The sequence below is a fragment of the Mytilus trossulus genome, chromosome 9 (genome assembly GCF_036588685.1).
Source record: "Mytilus trossulus isolate FHL-02 chromosome 9, PNRI_Mtr1.1.1.hap1, whole genome shotgun sequence".
Lineage (NCBI taxonomy): Eukaryota > Metazoa > Mollusca > Bivalvia > Mytilida > Mytilidae > Mytilus > Mytilus trossulus.
Genome location: NC_086381.1, coordinates 30,472,507 through 30,495,681, shown reverse-complemented (window position 1 = coordinate 30,495,681; position 23,175 = coordinate 30,472,507). Strand labels below are relative to the sequence as shown.

Genomic DNA, 23,175 nt, shown 5'->3' with positions numbered 1-23,175 from the left:
AAATTACCAGTGCCTATGCAAACAAAATCTTCTGACGTTTATTGTAATAGACAACTTTACATGATTCATAAAGATTTTAAATACAAAAACAGAAATACAGGCATAAATATTTTGCAAGCTATTATGCTGACTAGAAATTACTACAGCTTTTGCAAAGCTGGATAAAAATAATATCAAAAACTTTAAAATTACATACAATATTGATGTATAACTCCTAAAACAATATATTCTTTATATTTCATATTTTGACATCATCATCTCCCATCAATAAGATACTAATTGACTGGTGTATTTCAGGTTGCAAAAGTAAATTGCATCCATATTTATAAATACAAGAACAACTTAATACACAATTAATCTTTTTGAGAGTTTCTGCTCAGTGGGTCCACTAGAATGAATCATAGGAAATTCATAAGGACTATAATGACACACGTACATTGTTTAAAATGTTAATGGGAATCTAACTGGCCAGACAGTTATTTTACAGAAATCTAGGACCATCACATTAAAAAGAACAATTGGACAGCCCTTCATGACACTTTCAGGCTTAAGGTGAACTACATTTGGAAATCAGTTTGGGCAACTCTTCAAAGGTATCATAAACGGTATACATACATAAGGACTGGGGACAATTTTAATGATAATAAGCAATAGTCAGTGTAAAAAGTCTTTTCCATTCAAATAAAAGCAAACTTTGAATGGTTGAAGATATCTTAATAGCCTATGTCAAACATTTTCAGGCTCATACTACCTCAGAATCATAGGCAGAAATGGCTTTTATTTTTTAAGCCAATCGAAAGAAGTGTGCCAAGGGTCCAATGATATAATAAGACAAATCATGACCATCTTACAAAAAAATCTAAATGCAATATAGTTAAATTCTATCTTAACAGTTATAGCAATTGAAAACCCAATCTTGAAGCATGTTTGTGGGAAGTGGACCATGAAAATGAGGTCAAGTTCAAGTATAAAGGTCATGTGTCTTAAGCATGGAATGCCACTGCGTACATACTAAAACACTATCGGTTAAAGAATTTACATTTTGATAAATGAAATTAATATCATAAAAACTTATGAAGTTACATAATCAATAAAGTAAGGGTGACAGACCACATGTGCAACCTGAACAGAAGAGTACAAGGCATCTTATAAATGCATGTATTTAATACTAGATTGAACAGCTTTTAAACTTACAAATGCCACCATAACCAGAGTTACATACCTATACATGCTATATACTAGCAAAGTTTATCACAAACAAAATAATTATAACATGAAAGACAATGTTGTTAAAAATAATTGGCAATATTGTGTATATCACATAAGCTAGCTAAATGATGGATATGATGAAAAGTCATTTTGTAAAAGATCTGGTATCTATAGATTCCTTTGTAAGTTTTCTGCCATGTTGAGATTCGAAACATCAAAACATTCATTTTCTTCAGAAATCCACACCAGAAACAACTAGATGCTGCATGGTATTTCTTGCTGAAAAATATAAAATATGAAATAAGTTAAATCTTATTTTTTAAATAGATAAGACAGTTGGTTTTTCATTAATCCTTTTTGGGGCCCATTATAGCTTGCAGTTCCGTATGAGTCAAGGCTCTGTGTTGAAGACTGTATTTTGGCCTAGAATGGTTTACATAAATTACAAATTGTGACTTTGATGGAATGTTGTCTTATTGGCACTCATACCCCATTTTCTTATATCAATATAAAGATACAAGAAATCAGTATTAAAATTCATTAATGTAATTTGACTTATATCTATTTGTATCAACTTCCCTTAAAAGTCTTGAAATAATTTGAGTTCTATCAATGTATTAAACAGATTTCATCATCATCTTTTAATGATTAATTTTGCTTGGTTATTGTTCAGTGCCAAATATTTCTTTCATTTTACAGATGTCACAACTGTTATTCATTCCAGGGATAAATATTTCAAGCATCTTCAAAACTAAAATAAAACAATAAGGGTAAAGATAAAACCAATCTTTACTCTAAGTGCTAATATGGTTTTCTATTTCATCCTATTTTCAGGGATGCATCGAGATTGTTTTCTGAATCTAAATCTTTTAAAAAATAACATAGCAATGCTGTTTCTTTTATTAAACATAATCTGAATAAGATCTTCATAGGGAGAGAATTACTTTACTATGTCAGTTGTAAAAATAATAATAAATATAGAGTGTACATTAGTTTCACAAAATGTACCCACAAACCTTCAAAATAAGTGGTATCTGTTTCATCCTCAGGTTGGGGTACAAATGCTGGTTCCATTTCTAACAAGTTATTCCAATCTAAATCTCTGAAATATGCCATCTTTTTCACATCTAAAAGCAGATAATAACAATATCATAAAAAATAAATGGAGAATGTGTCTATGGGCCCCAGATGCCCCCACTTGTAAATATGCATGAGTGAACTTCCACATGCAGATGCAGGATTCGTGTAGCTTTGACTATTTTGTGATTATAAGCATTGTGTATAAGTTTCATAACATTTGGTTGAGGCAATCTTAAGTTAGAGGACAGAAACAACATATTTTGCAATTTTTATGTTTATAAAGGGTCATAGACCTAACTCATGAATGGTAAAAGTGATGTCACCCATTTGGAACTTGATTTGTGTTTTGTAGTAATACGCATTGTGATGTTTGGTAAATTTTGTACATGCTATAAGCTGTGTTGCTTTTGAATACTATTTGGTTGAAGCAAACTAAAGTGAGAGAACAGAAACCAACTTGGGGGTGTACGAGATGGATGGACAGACAGACATGGGTAACAATTAATGCATCCTCTTCTGTGACTGGGTCATAAAAAGAATTTTATTTTCAAGAGATTTCTGGCAGCAACAATAAACTACTGTGAAAAAAGAAGAATCCACATAGTTATATTTTAAATTTAAAATATTTTTTTTAATTTTTCCATCTCCCAGAGCCCTTATATGAATGTATTTTAAAAATCAATATTAAAAGGGATGATGATTGATACATATATTTGAAAACTAAATCAGGACTGTACTGGGCACAGCATTATTCCATTGTAGCATGCTGAAAAAACAAATTTGTGCACGACTAAATAAATGTGGATTTAGCATTTCTGAAATTCCTTATTTACAACTACTTGTTACATGAAATGTCTAATCATATGATAACATAAATTATGTCTTTCACCTGAGTGCACTGATTCATTGATAATGAGGAGAGTACTCAAGTAATGGACATGATGTTTTAAATTAACATTCCTGGGTGTATATTTACCTTCAGCAGTAGGTCTTTTCCTTGGGTCCATTGTTAATAAATTATCAATAGCCTGATGGGCATGTTCAGACATAGCCTCATCTTCATCTGGCCAAGGAACGTCTGAAACATATACATGATATATATATTGACCCTTGGCTTAAAACAATAAAAAGTTCTCCTCCACAAAATACCAAATAGCCGGATATTTTTTCGCGGTGTGCAAATTTTCACTTATTTTTGGCAGATAGCACAAATTGCCAAAATAAATTCATCCAATTCAAAATGGCAAATGCAATTGATAACAGTTTTAAACCTGCCAAAATATTTTGTTTACCTTATTCAAATAAAATTCGTGAAATTTTACACCTGTGAAAATAACTCTCTATACAATAACTCCTGGAAATATCCTATTCTTTTATATTATTAATATCACAAAATATCAGCTAATTTCCCCAATAACACAACATTCTGAAGTATTTCTAAAGGTTGTAAGGTTTTCAATTTAAGTTTTAGCCTTTAAATGATGCAAAAATATCCTTGACCATGTACATGTCCATTACATGACCAATCAGACAAACAGACTAAGTACATTGTAAGTTGCATTGTGAGGGGATTTTTTTAGCACTCTGAGTATACTATTTTTTCAGTGTTTCCATTTGATTATTGTAAGATTTAAACATTTATGATTTCTCTCTGCTTTTTTTTTGTTGTTGCTAAAACTATTTCTTGTCAGCATGTGGTACGGTGACCATAAAATAAAATAAAATTGTGGTATTCAAGTTTTCAAATATTTTTAGATATCAAATGTTTTGGTTTGAGCTTTGAAAATCTGGAACAAGGCTTCACACCAAATTTATACAGTGTTATTTTCATAGTATGTAATATGGCTGCAACTTTGAAAATTTATGTTCGCATCATGATTTAAGTTATGTTTTGAGTACAACAAAATGCTTTAAAATAAAAAAATAATTAAATTTTTAAGTAACAATATATTCAACACGACTTACACACTTATTCGCATAGGATTTTTTCATTAAAAAAAAATTCATCAGGTTAAAAGTATCAATGCATTGGGAAAACGATTATTTCATCAATGAAATTCCAGTCAAGATATTCTCTTGAATATCCTTTTCATATTGGAAACAAATTTTGTTAAGTCTGATGCAGATATTTTGAGGTTATAGCGTTTCAACTGAGGTACTACACAGGCTTCAAAAGGCGTCATTATGGAGGAATGGGATAAATACAGGTTTCATGTTACCAAATTTTGTTTCTTCAGTTTTTTTTTTTTAATGTTTTGTCTTTTCATTATTCCATTCCAACATCTAAACAGAATCTCACCTCTACTTAATATATTACGGAAAACTAGATCTGGTGTCTCATCATTAAATGGGGGAACACCTGTTAAAAACTCAAACAAACAGACTCCAAGAGCCCACCAGTCGACTGGTTTACCTGTAAATAGAAGATAGATGATTAAATATTTCAAACGACTGGAAAACTAATAATGACCCCAGTAATTGTACAGTTAAGGCCCCACCAATTTGATTCCTTGTTTGACGGACCCACCAGCACCTATTTTTCTCAAAACAGAATTTTTTTATTTTTTTTTATATTCCCGCTTCCCACATCTGGAAATGTAATCATGTTCATTTCCCGCACTTTTTTTTTGTAAATATAACATTTGTTTTTAAAATCAAAGTCTTACCTGTATATAATGATTTTAAACATAAAAGCACACCATCACACTTCTTAAATATCTGTGAGAATATTTGTTTCAGCATGAAACCTATTTATCCAAAGAAGGAGTGCTCCGATATAAATTTATAAAAGCGGAAATATATACCGGTAAAGAACAAAACATTGGTTTCTTTCCCCCTTACTTATATTCCCTATCAAAATATGTTCGTTGTTAGAATAAAGTACAAAGAACTTCTGAAGGATTTCCCTTCAACGGCAATTATATTGTATCCTGGCGAAACAAAACTATCCATAAATTGAATAGCCACTGCATGTTTTTGCACCTGTCCTGATTGATTCAGGGGCCTGTTGTTCAGCAGTTATCGTTTATTGATGTTGTTCATTAGTATTTTCCCGTTTGGATATATAAATTAGATTGTTGGTTTTCCTGTTTGAATTGTATACGCTAATAAATTTGGGGCCCTGTATTATATAGCTAGTTGTTTGGTCTGTATCAAAGCCTGTGTAAAAGGTCGTACTTTTACCTGTGTTTGTTATTATTAGGTAAGAACAACCCTCCCCAGACAAGGGGTCATTTTACTGATGTAGAAAAGAAAATAGAAATACTAAGGATTTGTATAGTTCTTCTATTCAAAACCTTTGAAAACTTAGAATTTTGTACTCAAAAAGAGGAGAGTTACATCATATTTTAAACAACTTTTTCTAAAGGAGGGGTCCAGTTATTTTGAATAATATTAAACTGTTAAAGTAAATATGTTAACATGGTTAAAGTCCAGGAATATTACAAAACTATTGGACATGTTTTGATCATTTAATACGAGATAGATGTATAGTTCTTTGAGAAAATATGAGCCCTTTTGTACAAACAAATATATTATAGCTTATATTGATCACTCATAAATCATGAAAAAAGGGATATTTATAACATTAGGGGGGGGGGGGCAAACTGAATATGACTTAGATGGAGAATTGTCTCATTGTCAGTCACACATAGATAGACCATATTTAATTATTTCTTGGTGAACACGGAAAAAATACTTCAGAAATTAAAGAAATGTAAAAGTACAAGTGATAAATCAAGTTTTAATGTTGTTGAAACCTACTATTTTATGCTTTAAAAAAAAAATTATAATCGCTCGCCTTTACTTTTCAAGCTTCGCCTCAAGAATTTGCAAAATAAATATTTTTTTATTTAAATTTTCAAATCGCTCGCCCGCCCCAAATTTTGGAGTCCAAAAATCCGTAGAACAAGAAATTAAATTGGTGTGGCCTAAAGGATTAATTTGCATCAAACAATATATTTTTTCTTTGACACATTGTTTTTTCCCCCATATATATTTGAAATTGGTGACCTCAGCTCATTTTATTCCAAACAGTAATTACTCTTGCTGATTTTACCAATGTATAATTAAATGTTCTGTGGATTTATTTATTTTCGTGGGTACCAATTTTTCGTGGATTGTTAAAAAATTGTGGTTTTGTGAGTCTTTGATTTAGTGGTTTTGCCAACAGATATAAGAAGATGCCATTGTCTACATATAAGCTTTAGAAAATTCCTATTTTGTTAGAGTATTCAAATTCAATGTTCACCGTAACCACAAAATCCATTTAAGGAATGACTGTAATATTTTTTCTGTCTATGAAGAAATAACATAAAAAATTTGGTGCACACTGAATAAAGCATGTAGCAGGTTATTTAACAGTGTGCACCACATTTTTTATGTTATTTCGAATAGACAGAAAAAATATTACAGTAATTTCTTATAATTTAATTCTAAATTCCTTTTTAAACCGTAGAAAACCACGAAAAACGTTGATGACGTCACGGTCACATGACTAAATGTCTATGGGCTAATAACAAAGTAACGTCAGCCAATCAGAATTTAAAAGCCTTATTGTTTATAAATACCATGTGGTTCCTGTTTTAATATTTCTGGAGCTAAGTAGTCTGGTGTACCAAGTATCCTTTCTGTACAAGGAGGTCGTCCACGCCTTACACTCTTTGGTGTCCTGTATGGTGTCTTAAGCAGACCTGCTGCAGGTGTCCTAAGCTGTCCAGGTGTCTTAAGCATACCTGGTGTACTCATACAATTGCCAGGAGTCTTAAACAATGGGGTTTGTTGCATCTGCAATATATTTATCAAAACATATATGAACACTTGACAAGACCTCTTAGATTGAACAAAGGTCCTTAATTTTCAGTCATTAGCTTTTATTGTCTTCCCTTTAATGTTTGAGGTTGCACTTAATGTACCTTTTAAAAGCACACTTACAAATAAATGAAAAGAATTCTTATGCAAATTAGAGGAAAACTTTTTGTACTATCTTAACTGAACTAAAATCTGTCAGTTAGAGCAACCTTTCTTGATATACTACATAACTGATCATGTTATTCTTTCATTGTGTAATCATACGTTTTTTGATTGAGTTAAGTCTGCCAATTGATATTTTATCGTGTGTTTTTCTATGTTGTGATGTTATGCTATTGTTTCAGAAAAAGGGAGAAGGTTTGGATCCATTAAAACGTTTAATCCCGCTGCAAATGTTTGCACCTGTCCTAAGTCAGGAATCTGATGTACAGTAGTTGTCATTTGTTTATGTAATAGATATGTGTTTCTCGTTTCTCGTTTTGTTTATAGAGATTAGACCGTTGGTTTTCCCATTGAATGGTTTTACACTAGTTATTTTGGGGCCCTTTATAGCTTGTTGTTCTGTGTGAGCCAAAGCTTCGTGTTGAAGGCCGTACTTTAACCTATAATGGTTTACTTTTTAAATTATTATTTGGATGGAGAGTTGTCTCATTGGCACTCACACTACATCTTCCTATATCTATGTGGTTGTTGTTTCAATAATGTACAGTGAAAAATAGTTCAAATATGTTCAGGATGAGGCAATGACTGATTTTGCTTAATATATGTATCATTTCATTACACTGCACACATTATAATGCTTTATATATTTTTAATTGCTTTAACACATTATATCAGATCACTAGACTTACCTTTTGTTTACCATTCGATTCAGGGGTACATGGAACTCCAGAATTACCAGAGCTGAATTTGAAAGAGCTAAATGATCTGTTATCTGATAAGAATTTGTTTGTACTACAGAACCTTGTCATCTTCACTGGGGTTGTCTTCTTTAATATTTCTGTCTTCTCTTTGGTCTGTAACAAAACAATCTAATGAGAACATGTTTATGTAATGTGAATATGAACACTGCTTTGTATTAGATATATTTCGGCACAATAAGTCAGATTTAAAACTTGCTAGTTTGAAAGGTAAAAGTCTGTAGGAAGACATGTCACTGTGCCAAGACATTTTATTTTGTTTCCTTGCTCTAACTTATAAATACTGTGTGCTAAGTGTGAACATAAATACTGTGTGCTAAGTGTGAACATAAATACTGTGTGCTAAGTGTGAACATAAATACTGTGTGCTAAGCGTGAACATAAATACTGTGTGCTAAGCGTGAACATAAATACTGTGTGCTAAGCGTGAACATAAATACTGTGTGCTAAGCGTGAACATAAATACTGTGTGCTAAGCGTGAACATAAATACTGTGTGCTAAGCGTGAACATAAATACTCGTGCTAAGTGTGAACATAAATACTGTGTGCTAAGCGTGAACATAAATACTGTGTGCTAAGCGTGAACATAAATACTGTAAGCGTGAACATAAATACTGTAAGCGTGAACATAAATACTGTGTGCTAAGCGTGAACATAAATACTGTGTGCTAAGTGTGAACATAAATACTGTGTGCTAAGCGTGAACATAAATACTGTGTGCTAAGCGTGAACATAAATACTGTGTGCTAAGCGTGAACTATCCCTTTTTAGTTTTTAGTTTTCACCTATAGGAAAATACCCATCAAGAAGACCACAGAGGCGAATAATGTTATGCTTATTCTGTAACCATATACACATACATTTGATGATTTGACCTATCAATCCTTCTCCTGCATGACTCAAATTCACATTCCTTGCATAACAATTAGAGATCTTAATATAAGTCAAAGCTTTACCTTTGAATCATTTACATTTAATTCTTCATCATCCTCATCAGAGCTATCTGAGCTTACAGAAATACTAAATATTGCATGTGGTGATTTGTCTTCTTGCACATCCATAGTATCAAGGCTATCTACATGCATGTGTTCTAAAACATGACTATCATTGTTAGTTTCAGAACAATTTGGGTCGCCATTTCTATTATCACAGCTGTCCGTTTTTTTATGAAAACTTGAATGCATATGCTCTCCAGTAAAACCAGCAAAATCACGATAATTCTGACTATCACTTTCACACTGTCTCATTTCTGCTATGGCAAGAATCTCTGAATTCCCAGAATTAGATCTTTTAAAACGATGTTCATCACCATACAAAGATAATATATTAATTTCTTGTGTCAATCCAGAATTAGAAGATGAATGTTTCAAACATGGACTTTTATCTAAACACACAAAAGATCGTTTTCTGCTTAATGTTTTCTTTTCCTGAATTTGAATATGTTCTATGTCTCCATTTTCATTGTCAGAATGATAGCTATAAAAACTACTTTCAGCATTACTTGACTGATTTGCATCTTCCAATTCTTTTTTTAATGATATTTCTGGCTCCGTTTCTTTCTTCACATCTGTATTTGCTGCGTTTTTATGATTATTTCCTTCGCTATCATCACTATCCTCAGAATAGGAACCGTATCTCATAGATCTTAGATTTCTAGCAGCATAAGAGTTCCATACAGCTTCATCTGTCCTGAAATTAAACATGGAAATTTCAAAATATTTTGTGTGATTAAACAGTTTTTCCACATTGTTGCCTTGTGTAAACCAATATTGTGTGTTTTCTTTACTCATTAAATACATGAAAATGTAAATATGCAACCTGACTGGCAAATGTGTAAACTTTAATAAATGCTTTATTGTTTTATATAATTATCAGGACTCTCATATTCAATATAACAGAGAGGATTTTCTTTCTTCAATGCATAACATATGGCAGATAATTCAGTGTTACTGATTAAAAGTGTTACAAATTGTCAGAAATATTGTAATATCTAAATTTGCTGTTCTTTTTTAACAAATACTCTAACAATAAATATATACCTATGCATTTGTGGTGTATCATCTAACTCACTCTCTTGCCTGGATGGTATTTTAAGATGACTTTGACAAGCACAATTCTCTGTATTTTCCTTCATACAAGTATGAAAAACTTCCTCAATACTGCTATCACTAACACAAGATATGTTAATACTGACACTGGAATTAAATACACTATCGTCACTAGTTTCTGCTATAGAAGAGTTGTTTAGAATATGGGACAAAGATAATGGCTGACGTTTCAAGTCTCGAAACGATCCTTTTGATTTCCCCTCACTAATTATACTTGAAAGTCTTGACGATTCCTTTCTACTAAAAGATATATCACTGCTTGCATGGGTTGACCAATTCAACGATTCTTGTAGTGTAGGTGTCAGACTTTTGACAGGTGGAGTTAGTCTAGCTAAGGATGATCTACGAGCTGAGCTCACTAATCTATCTCGTATACTCAAACGTTTCTTTGAAATCAATGGAGAATGTCTGATATCATTAAGATGATTTCTTCTGTTGTTGTAAGACGCAGGTGTATCCAGACTACTGACACTAGATCTAACTGGTGTCTGTTGAGAACTCTGAAATAGACAGAAAATAGTATAACAAATACACTGAACACTAAGGCATTTCAAAATCAAAGTCCGTAAAAAATGAAAAAATCAAAAGCTATAAATCAATGAAACAAGAGAAAACCCATTGCCATATTGCTGACAGAAGTTGATATAGTATTCGGCTTAACAAAGGGACTAATTTACAACATAGTATTACAAGTTTTTCCAGTGTGCAACACAATTATTGAAAAAATTATACCAAGGTTTCCATCATTTATAATGCTTATAGCAGTCAAGGGTCTAACTTAAATAAGTTATCAGGGGAAAATAACATGCATGTTGTTATTACAGACACTTTCATGAGTTGTCTTCTCTTTTTTCCTGAATCTGTAATAACATATGTTGGTTATCAGTGAAATATATCAAAAATGTTTTATCTTTAATGGGCACTTGGGAATTCTTAAAAACTTTTGCGCAGTAGCTTAATAAATTACCCTGATAACTAATTTTCTAATTCCATTAATACAATTATGATTAACCATGGTAAATCAATGAGACAAAGCTTTTAAGGGCAAACTAAGCTGTAATAACAAGGCTTATATTATTACAAGCATGTAATTTACTATATCAGAGTAAATGAGACACTTGGAATCTTGCACAGTGCTTCATTACAAGCTCTGATCATCATTTCTTACAATGAATTGAAATACATTCTTATGCAAGTCAGAGCAAAGCCTTTAAAGAGATATAGAGAAGCTGCAATAACACCCATTCGTTATTGCAGGAATGTATTTTCTGTAATAACATAGGTGTATTATGCATGATTGGTAAGCTATGAGCTGTTATATATTTGCAAAGATTAATATACATAAAGAAAATTATAAAACAATAAAACTTGAGAAATATTTAACAAATAAAGGTTGTATATTTCACCCTTTGAAACATGTAACATACATATGTTATTACAGGTTTTTGATATTTCAGCTCACAATAACAACATGTATGTTATTTTCTCTAATAACTTATTTAAGTTAGACCCTTGACTGTTATAAGCAGAGCAAGTGTTGATCGATATCAAAATAATTTTCCTGGATTTTTCCATCTTAAATTATACATACAGTTCTGTTTTAAATACAGGAAAAATATCCCCTCTCTGTTTTATACATCACAATATAATCAAGTATTAAACTATGCTTAATTACTGACTTTCCTTGAACAAATGGGTTAAAAAAAATTGAAGCAGGAAATGAAAATATAGAAATGTGTAATACTCTTCTAACTAACCCAAACACAGGAATAGCCTTAACAGGTTTTACTTAATGCAGTTTTGTTAGTTAACATTGTATTTGTCTGTAATGATCATGGTGACTGCATGAGTTAAACATTTCCCCTTTCTGTTGATTTCTAATTCAAGTTAGGAATAAAAACTACGCTTCTATCAGCATGTCTCCCAAAAGTGATATCAAGGCAAGACATTATAAAGTCATAAATATATGTAGCTAGACTTTAGTGGTTGCAGAAAACTGTGTTAACAATAAGCTGCCTATTTTATTTTGTCTCTTATTAATTCTGGTAAGAAAATGGAAATCAAAATATTTAGTTCAAACTTCGATAGTCTTGATTGTAGTACTTTTAACAACTTACAAATCCCAGGTTACTCTTTAATGATAGTATTTGACCTGGAGTTCTGTAGTAGTCTCTCCTACTCTTGTAGTTAGTAGGTAATGGGGTCTTGGTTACATCAATTCCAATTTTATCTGCAATGATAAAATAATAGTTCTGTTGCATTCTATTGGTTTTTAATTGATTTTTGATTTTCCACTGACCTTCGATAGGAAAACTGACAATCCTAGTGAATTAAGACTGGAGTCAAGAGCACCTGCATAATAACAGTAGTAACTACTTATTTATTCCCTATTAGTCCCTATTTGTTTTAAAGAGTTGTATTAAATATGTTAAAGTATTATATTGTGAAACATAAAAATCATCATAAATTTGATCGTCTGATTGATCATAATAATGATTGACTTTTGTTTGGATGGGAAAACAAGTCCTAACTAGCAAGATTTGATGAATTATACTATGATTTTGTTTTAAAAAAACAATACTGACAGCATAGGTTTCCAAAGTGTGTTAACTAAAATGAATGGGGGTACATTTTTGTCGAGCCTTCGACTTAAGTCGAAAAAGCGAGACTAAGCGATCCTACTTTCCGTCGGCGTCCACAAATATTCACTCTGTGGTTAAAGTTTTTGAAATTTTAATAACTTTCTTAAACTACACTGGATTTCTACCAAACTTGGACAGAAGCTTGTGTATGATCATAAGATAGTATCCAGAAGAAAAGTTGTAAAAATAAAATTCCATTTTTTCCTTATTTTACTTATAAATGGACTTAGTTTTTTCTGCGGGGAAACATTACATTCACTCTGTGGTTAAAGTTTTTAGAATTTTAATAACTTTCTTAAACTATCCTTTGTTTGAACCAAACTTGGACAAAAGCTTGTTTATGATCATAAGATAGTATCCAGAAGTAAATTTTGTAAAAAAATAAATCCATTATTTCCGTATTTTACTTTTAAATGGACTTAGTTTTTCTACAGAGAAACATCACATTTACTCTGTGGTTAAAGTTTTTAAAAATTTAGTAACTTTCTTAAACTAGCTGGGTTTGTACCAAACTTGGACAGAAGCTTATTTATGATCATAAGATAGTATCCAGAAGTAAATTTTGTTAAAAGATATTTCCATTTTTTCTGTATTTTACTTTTAAAGGGACTTACATTTTCTTCCAGTTAACATAACATACAGTCTGCAGTTTAAGTTTTCAAAACATTAATTAGATTCATTAACTATCCTACCTTTTTAACAAACTTGGACAGATGCTTCTTACAATCAAAAGGAATATTTTTATTGATTTTTTTCCTCCTTTATGTTGAGCCTGCGATTTACAGCAACAGTAGGCGAGACACTGGGTTCCGCGGAACCCTTACAAATTTTTGAAATAAAGAGGGTATATTTGATCTGGCTGACATTTTTCTTTGAAATTGACACCTAAGGATACTTCAGTTACTTTAAGCATTCTTTTCCTTGCAGAGACAGTGGCACTCTTCCTACTTAAAGCATCAGATTTAAAATCTGTATTGCTTCTACATATTGCTGTCTACTGCTTACTTAAATATTTAAAAATATTCTTTAAATGACTATCACCTTGATATGACCTTCAACTTACCAACATCAAGATTAACTTTTGACAATCCAAAATCTGTCAGCTTTATGTGACCTTTCCTGTCAATCAACATATTGTCTGGTTTAAGATCTCTGGAATAGAAATAAGCAAATCACTACAAACTTCAAACAATTTATAAGCTCAATGGTGTTTGTTGAATAAATTGAAAGTTTGAAACACAGTAGAATTCCAGATCCTAAAATTTTTATACAAGATTAAAAAAAAAAGATATTTTTTAATGAAAAAAATGATAGTGAAAAAGTGCTATGATCGATATTTTTTCAGTTATCTTTTAAAGAAATTTATTTTCAGTGCTACATTAAAGTTAAAAACTGTGCAGAACAATGTATATATAGAGATTCTTACATTGATACCAGTGGATTATCGGATTTATCCAATCGAGATAGTTAAATTATCAATTTTAAAGTCCGAGCCGCCTCGGCGAGGACTTTAAAATTTATAATTCAACTATCGAGATTGGATAAATCCAATAATCAACGAGTAACTTTGTAAGAATCTGTTTCTCTAATGATTAAAAAGAAATTTTCTTTTTTTGTTAACCAAAAATCTCCTTTGAGTGCCTTTCACATTGCACGAAGTTGTCAATTTCATTTACACCTGTTATCATATTTTGATTCATCCAGTTAGCTGAAAAGGTCATGACCCTTGATATCATCTAATGATCTTTTGAGATCACCAGTAAGCACTCGTTGATAAAAAAAATTTGTACAACGGGTTCGGAAAGGGATAAATTTCCACAGAATTAGAGAAAAATATTTATTTGTATTAATTCCTTTATAATATTCAAATCTAACAATTCCGTTTACAATGGTTTCCCTTGATTTGGTTTAAGTAGAATTCACTATTAATGAAATAAATATATGCATGATATAATGATTTAAAGCCATGTTAAATGTATTTTCCATTTTGTCTGTTCTGTCTGTTCATTGGATTTAATCATTGAGTGTTATTGCTGCAAAGCAATTTATTAAAAGATATTAAAAAATATTTTATAATTTCATTTCTCCTATGAACTGAGATTTGAACAGTGGTAATGTATAAGCTTATAATAACGTGATTGTGTTTGTAAGAGTGGGGGAACTTGTCCATTATTATCAACCTCTAGATAACTGCTTTGGACAACCCCTTTTCTATATTCTGTAAAATGAATTATGTCAAAACTAAATATCTGTAGCCCTTTATGTGTTACCAACTAGTTAAATTCTTGGTAGGAATAATACGTACAGCAAACATTTAAACCTACCTATGTATTATGCCTCTGGAATTAAGATATTCTAATGCTAATGTTACTTCAGCTGCAAGCAACATGGCCATATCCTCGTCAAAAAATCCATAGATTCCAAGTAAACTTTTTACATCACCACCTATCAAGTATTCCATAACCTGAAAATAGTTTACAATAAAATATATGTAACACTAAACAGAAATTATAACATACATTTTTTGTAATTCAAATCAAAAGCAGTCACATTTTTTATACTTTTTTTCATATAAATAACTCGACCCATAAATAATTAACTTTATTTTTGATGTATGTTATAATTGTTCCTAAGAACCAAAAAAAGTATAAAGTCTGCTACACATTTTACAAAGAAATTTGCTATATCAAAGTGTTTCCAAGTTTTATGATGTTTGTGGAAATTATTATGTCTCCTGTGCCTAGGACATTCACACTTTTATTTAATAGTCGCAGTTAATTATGGTAGAATATCTTAAGTTCATTATCATTTATTCAATATTGTGTTGAGATTCCTGGTTGCTTATAACACCTGTATCAAGCTGCAAACTAATGTTTCTCATGGTTTTTCTTTATACAAATAGCATACATAGCATTGATCTATTTACACAATAATAATTAAATGTAGACAAATTCTGTATGTATGTGACTGTCCCAAGGAAGGCCTGAAATTCAGTAGTAGGTTTCGTTTGTTGCTGTGTTACATATTTGTTTTTTTCGTTCATATTTTTGCACAAAATGAGCCCCAATTTTCACGTTTGAATTGTTTTACATTTGTCATTTATGAGCCTTCTATATGTGACTATTTGGTATGGGCTTTGCTCATTGTTGAAAACTGTATGGTGACCTATAGTTGTTAATTTCTGTGTCATTTGGTCTCTTGTGAAGAGTTGCCTCACTGGCAATCACGAGCACATTTTGTTTCATTTATATGGATTTTCTTTTTGTGTTCGATAGTGTATATATAACATACCTTTTTACATTATATATGACATTTTATATTTACTTTTAGAGAAAAAAAGGAAAACTTTAAATGAAAAATCTATTTATGTTACTTGGCAAAAAAGTTAATAATGTTGCGAAAAATATATTGTTTTGGCGAAAGAGGTGGCAAAAAAATAATTGACCCATCGGGAAACCCTGCTTTTGAATATATGAAATATATATGTATATGATAAAGCTTACTAAATAGATATTCTGTTTTGACTGTAATGAGTAAAACAAGTGTACAATAAATGGACTGGTGGCCTGGGCCATTGCATCTCTTTCTGCCAAAACTAAAATGGAAAAAAATACATTCAGAAGACAAGAAAACAATTTTTAACAAAAATAAGATGCCAGGCATCACTAACAAAGCAGGAATTAAAACAAATATCATATATTAATGTTATTGTACAAATGTACAAGTACCAATAATCAAATCTAAATCTTTCTTTAATGTGATGCGACAATATAAGATGTTGAATATGATTTGGAAATGTCCAACTTCAGGTGGATATATGTCTGACCCAGTGACAAGATATTATGTTTTTTTCTGAAAAATATGCCAAGATTTCTGTAAATCCTTTTCCACTATTTTTGCTTAATTATGCACTGTCTATGTAGTCTGGGTCATGCTTGTTATTGGAGACTGTATGGTTAACTGTAGGAGCATGTTGTTCAGTGGTTAATGTTTGTTGATGAGGTTCATAAGTGTTTCTTGTTTTTTTATATAGATTAGACCATTGGTTTTCCTGTTTTAACATGTTTCTGAGCCCTTTTTAACTTGCTGTTCATTGTGAGCAAACTTAGCAAAGGCTCTGTGTTGAAAGCTGTACTTTGACCTATAATTGCTTACTTTTTACACATTATGACTTGGATGGAGAGTTGTCTCATTAGCACTCATACCTAACCTTCTTATTTCTTTTTAATGAACTTCACCTTGATCCCCTAGATTTTTCTGTACCATGTCTGCCTTTTTCATAACTTTGATCGCATAAATTTTATTTCTGTCAATCTTTTTACATCCTAGGAAAACTTTCCTGAAATAGTGATAAAATACAATTTTGTGTGTGTAGTTCATAAAAACAATAATGCACCATGTACATAAAATAAAGGCATTCAAGGAATTTAAATAAATTTAAATAGACCTTACACATGTTACACTTTAACTTTCCTAACTAATGAAATTGCAAAGAAATATCTTTTTATCATAGAGGCCAACTTATACAGATCTAGGGTACACCTGGTACAATGGTACTATCTAACATGTCTAAGGATTTATGATTCATTAAATGTATTAAAAATGCTATAGTTTTAAGGAAACAGTACTATTTTAAATCTGATGGTGCTATTTAAAAATACTAGGGAGAATCTCATTTCTTCTTCATGCATCTTTGACAATATAATGAAATTTGATACGACTGTCATCCAAGTGAAAGGTTTAGGGCTATGAAAACAAGGTCCAATCCACCATTTTCTACATTTAAAAATGCCTGTACCAAGTCAGGAATATGGCAGTTGTTGTCCATTCCTTTGATGTGTTTTGTTATTTGATTTTGCCATTTTGCCATTTAATTAGGGACTTCACGATTGAATTTTCCTCGGAGTTCAGTATTTTTTTATCTTACTTTTTCCTATACTTGTATATCTTTAAGCATTGATCATGGCCTTTTCTTATATCAAATTAATAATGAAAGCTAATGCTTGTCAATCTCTTTAAATCTAATAAATGTCCAACAGACATGACAAAGGAAAAAGTTTTGCTCATCTTTTATTTTGAGGTATAAAAACATAGTACCAAATTCCTACATTCTTGCTTTAAAATGGAGCTCTGAACCTTTATCTGTGTTAATTACACCATATGTAAGAATCCTGGATTTTGATTGGTTGAAAGCCAGTGTATTTTTCATCAATTTACTGTTATCAAATGAATATCGTTAATTTTTAAACACCGCCAGGGTATTTGCAAAAATGATATGCCTTTTTCCCCCCCTCTCTGCCGTGGTATTTGGCAAAAAATACTCTATCCCACTGGACGCTTTTAACATCACGATCATCAATGCGTTTTTGAACATTAACATTCGGTGTAATTAAACAGATATAGCATGTTCTTGAGGGGTATTTGCGAAAAATTAAATTTAATTATCTTGACTGGTATTTTTTTCGCAAAAAACCCTCCTTAACATGACATATCTGTTAAGTATTTCATGTTTTTGATTTCAGTTTCTAGTATGTTACTGTATAGATCTAACAAGTAAAGCCTTTTTCAACTGATTTGTTTAGATTGTTTATTTTGTTCTTATACTGTTCTGTTTGTTGCCGTATATCATATCTGTTTTTTTGTTTGTTTTGAGCATCAATCTGACAGTGTCTAGTTTTCTATTTCATGTATTTTGAATTGTTTTATAATTGTGATACTAGGAATTTTTTCACATATAATCCAGTATGGATTTTGCTCATTGTTGAAGGCAGTACAGTAACCTACAGTTTTTTTCTTCTACTTCATTTGGTCTCTGGTGGAGAGTTGTCGTATTGGCAATGATATACATCTTCTTCATGCTCTTATCTTTACATGCAACTTACCCAAACGCTCCTCTACTGATAGGCTTTATGAAATCAAAATCTTCTATATCTGTAGGCTGAAAAACATTTCATATTGACATGAACGTTTAACAAAATGTATGTACAATTGTATTTTCTTAAAATTTTCCTGGTCAGTGGTTGTTGTTTACAGTACATGTATGTTATCATATATGTATCTAAATGTTTTTTTGTTATTTGGATTATTTGGTGTTAATTAGAGATCTTAAATTATTCATAATTTTTATAGAACATGTGTTAGTTTTCTCGTTTGAATTGTTTTACATTGTCTTATCAGGGCCTTTTATAGCTGACTATGTGGTATGGGCTTTGCTCATTGTTGAAGGCCGTACGGTGACCTATAGTTGTTAATGTTTGTGTCATTTTGGTCTTTTGTGGATAGTTGTCTCATTGGCAATCATACCACATCTTCTTTTATATGTATGGTCATGTGTTACTTTAGTCTGTTTAAATCTAGCTACAAATGTACATGGAAGCTGCAGCATAAATGAAAGAATTTTCTATTTCATAGAATTTACGTGCAAATAATTGATGGGAGGAGCTTCAGAATTTTCAAAGGTTTAACTGATAGTGACTTTGATAAACAATAAACACTGAGCACATGTATCCAAAACTTGACAAATAAGTAAATTCAAAGAGCCATGACATTTGTTTATATATTTTCCATGCTTTCCTATTAGTTAATTTAACTTTTGCTTAACAGTTGTTTAATGATTTGTTGTATTAAATTTGATCTTTTAGAAACTGCTAATACTACATGTACTATTTCAGATATCGATTGTTTAATTCTTTTATCACTGTTTTCACCTCACGCTTGTGATGTGCAAATTACAGCATATATAGGTCATAACAAGAGGTAAAACGTCACTGCATACAGGAAAACATCTGGAAATTAGTGTCTGATAAGAAATTCAATTAATATAATTATTGGTACACAGTCATGACAGTGTTCTAGCCCGGATTAGAAAAGGGCAAGGTGATAGTCAGAAAAAAAGGCAATTTTACGCTGAAATGCCATTGAAAAAAGGCAATTTTACGCTTAAGTGCCATTGAAAAAAGGCAATTATTTAACCACATAATTAATAAGCATATAACTCAGGCACTATGGTAAAAGCAAGTTTTGGTTAAAATGGAGCAACTGTAAGCACTACTTTCACTGATTGATCTTCAAATACTCAGGTCATTAAATATAAGCTTATGCTCTCTCAAGTGCATCATTCAAGTGAGTTTTGTTTTGAGGATACCTTGCTATTAAAATAACATTGCTTGAAAGTTTGACAGATCAGTGACTAATTGATTAATGTAGGTAAAGATTAAAAAAAAATGTTGACTAAATATTTATTTTCTAAGTGTTTTCAGGGAAAAACATATTCAACATTTCAAAGTAATAGTTTGATTTGCATAAATCTGCATTATTAAAAAGAACATATACATGTATCATGTATGTTTAAGGAGTATATTGTGAATGGTGATAAAACTAGAGGCTCTGAAGAGCCTGTGTCGCTCAACTTGGTATATGTGAATATTAAACAAAGGACGCAAATGGATTCATCACAAAATTGTGTTTTGATGATGGTGATGTGTTTGTACATCTTACTTTACTGAAAATTCTTGCTGCTTACAATTATCTCTATCTCAGGGTTTCAGCTAGGATTTTGAGGGCTTTAGTCACTTTAGCGCGTGATAAAAATCAGCCTTATTTTTTATACTGCAAGGGGTCTAGGATGATTATCAAACTAGCTATACATATATGTCCAAGTCCTTCAAGGACTAGTCTAGGATCTTTGGAGACTTTAGGATTGCTAATGTAGGCAGTTATTGGCAATATTGAATGATTTGACTGATGTGATGCTAAGATATGAAGATAAGAACAGGGATCTGGTAATATGGTTCACAGCTTCACTTCAGTTATTTTCAGGGCACACCCCTGATCAACAAAAGTTTGGTGCCTCTATTTTTTAAACCACTGCACAAATGAACTTGTAACGACTTTTTCACTTCACAATCATTTATATCCTTGAACATACGTTTAAATATCTATTCGGAATCAATTTATTTAATATTTGATAGAAGGATCTGCATCTATACTTAATGTGACGATTCTAATGACTGTAGACTGTAGATCACGTTTACTTTCGATTTTTAAACGAAATGAAAAGAAAACGGGAAGTGACAATTGAATAATAATTTCAGAATAAAACCGGATTCATCTACGAACTTTTACGCATGCGCAATACATAGAACAGGAAGCACCTGTTTGCAAGTGAAAAGATTTATGTTTTGAATAAAGTTCATTCTTTTTAATCAAAGTTGTCGAAAGTTTTTGATGCATATTTATATAAAGTATGACGAAAATACGTTAAAATGACGAAACTACCACAAGCAAACTGCAAATTATGATCGTCAGGGAAATAATGAAATTAAAATAAAGTTGAAATGTCCGGGAAGATTATCAATTTTGTTCAAATGACGAAAATATGACACAATTGTGAGAAATGATAAAAATGAAATGCTGACTGACTGATTTAATTTAAACAGATTATTATGATGGTCATTTATGAGGTTTTATAATAATAATTAAGGGATTAGTGACCCATCTGATTGGCGATAGACGGATTACTTGTCATCACAACTTTTAACACCTTTGGTAAATGTTAATTACCTGAGGGTCATAAACTTGTCAGAAACATTAAGACAGGTAGAATTCAAGTAATTTAATGTGTAAATATTTTTACACTTTCCAAATTTAAATGACGAAATTGATATGACTTATTTTTGTTATTTTCGAAAACATTTTCGTAAAATACGAAAGTGACGAGCACTAGCAAAATCACAGATAATGAACTTGTCCATGTAGTTTTAGTGGAAAATGTTAGTAAAAATTTACAAATTTTATGAAAATTGTTAAAAATTGATTATAGAGGACAATAACTTCTTAGGGGGTCAATTGACCATTTTGGTCATTTTGACTTATTTTTGAGTCTTAAATTGCTGTACATTATTGCTGTTTACAGTTTATCTCTATCTATAATAATATTCAAGATAACAACCCAAAACAGCAAAATTTCCTTAAAATTACCAATTCAGGTGCAGCAACCCAACAATGGGTTGTCAGATTTATCTGAAAAATACAGGGCAAATAGGTCTTGACCTGATAAACAATTTTACTTCAGTCAGATTTTCTCTAAATGCTTTGGTTTTTGAGTTATGAGCCAAAAACTGCATTTTACCCCTATGTTCTATTTTTAGCCGTGGCAGCCATCTTGGTTGGTTGGTCGGGTCATCAGACACAACTTTTTAACTAGATACCCCATTGATGATTGTGGCCAAGTTTGGTTTAATTTGGCCCAGTAGTTTCAGAGGAGGAGATTTTTGTAAAAGTTAACGAAGACGGATGAAGACGCCGGACGCCAAGTGATGGGAAAAGCTCACATGGCCCTTATGGCCAGGTGAGCTAAAAAGGTGAAGTAACTCGATTGTTTTGTCAAATATTTTTGGATATTACAAATTCTTTATGACCTAAAGGTAAGGTAATTAGCGTTAATTAACAATGTGTTTGACACCAAAGCTGTCAGGTGAAGCTATGCAATTAATTGGTCACTTAATTTGACAGTTTACACAGCTAGCTGAACTTCCTGTTCATGGAATGACGAATTAGCCTGTATAAGAAAGGCAGAAAAATGCCAATATTTTCGTGATAAAAATGACAGGGCATCAGAGAAGCGACAGAAAAAAGGCAAGGGCGTCAATAAAAAAGGGCGGGCACTACGCCTTGTTCAATTTTTGTAGGTAGAACACTGGGTACATTTATCATGTTTAAGAATATTTTGATAAATTACATGAAAGATTTTCATTAGTTTTCATTACTGTAACATTAGTTTACAAAAAAATGTATACATCCTGGTTACATGACCTTTTTGCTTATTTCTCTAACCAAATCAATAAAATCTAGTTATCTCTATTCTTTCATAGGCTTTGAGAGCAAAACGATTTCTGGAAATTCCAGTTACTTCTAACATGCTACAGCATTGTACAGGGGTGTCATGATGCCCCCAACTAAAAAGCCCAAGTTAACCGAGACACATGTGTCTGTGGCCGAATATGTGGATAGATCACCTTACACGAGACAGCTGCCATTTTAGTTTACATAAATTTGCACCTTTACAATGAAGTCTTTGACTTGTTCCATCTTTATCCTGTTAATTGTTTTTCAATTTCCTTCATTGACAATTATTTGAAGTTGACAATATCATGATAATGTCTTGTTTACATTTTTCATATTTGCATTAAAGCGCCAAGAACCAATCAAATCTCCTGTACTAAAAAGCAATGTCAAGGGAGGTAACCATTAGTAGAATCTATGACAAATCGCCCCACACATAATCGCCCCACTATGAATCGGAGTTCCTCCAGACACTTGTCAAAAACAAGAGGATCAAAGAAGCCAGATTATTTAATTTCACTTTCAGATATATTGATGATGTTCTATCCATAAACAATCCGAAC

At 31.5% G+C, this 23,175-nt stretch overlaps 1 protein-coding gene across 3 annotated transcripts; it reads right to left on the bottom strand.

Annotated features, from left to right (window-relative positions):
- On the bottom strand, positions 1-22,992 carry LOC134685534 (serine/threonine-protein kinase greatwall-like). Of its 3 annotated transcripts, none has more exons than XM_063545297.1 (15): positions 22,829-22,992; positions 18,652-18,707; positions 17,008-17,108; positions 16,273-16,364; positions 15,094-15,233; positions 13,833-13,921; positions 12,245-12,357; positions 10,059-10,627; positions 8,976-9,708; positions 7,950-8,114; positions 6,858-7,074; positions 4,589-4,702; positions 3,266-3,367; positions 2,226-2,336; positions 1-1,488 (listed from the first exon to the last, which is right to left on the bottom strand). In XM_063545297.1, the coding sequence occupies exons 1-15, from the start codon at positions 22,856-22,858 to the stop codon at positions 1,442-1,444; spliced, it is 2,679 nt and encodes an 892-aa protein (XP_063401367.1). In that variant the 5' UTR covers positions 22,859-22,992; the 3' UTR covers positions 1-1,441. The 3 variants fall into 3 exon arrangements, with proteins under 3 accessions (XP_063401367.1, XP_063401369.1, XP_063401368.1); XM_063545299.1 differs by having other exon boundaries at positions 22,791-22,920; XM_063545298.1 differs by having other exon boundaries at positions 22,786-22,891.
- Positions 22,993-23,175: the final 183 nt, after the last annotated feature.

Bases quoted from the DNA above. Each gene is read 5' to 3' on its own strand.
- LOC134685534 (XM_063545297.1), bottom strand. From the start codon at position 22,858: ATGGAACAAGTCAAAGACTTCATTGTAAAG. The intron at 10,628-12,244 runs GTAAGTTGTTAA...TGTCTATTTCAG, and splicing joins TAAAGAGTAACCTGGGATTT to AGTTCTCAACAGACACCAGT. The intron at 9,709-10,058 runs GTATATATTTAT...GTTTAATTTCAG, and splicing joins GATACACCACAAATGCATAG to GACAGATGAAGCTGTATGGA.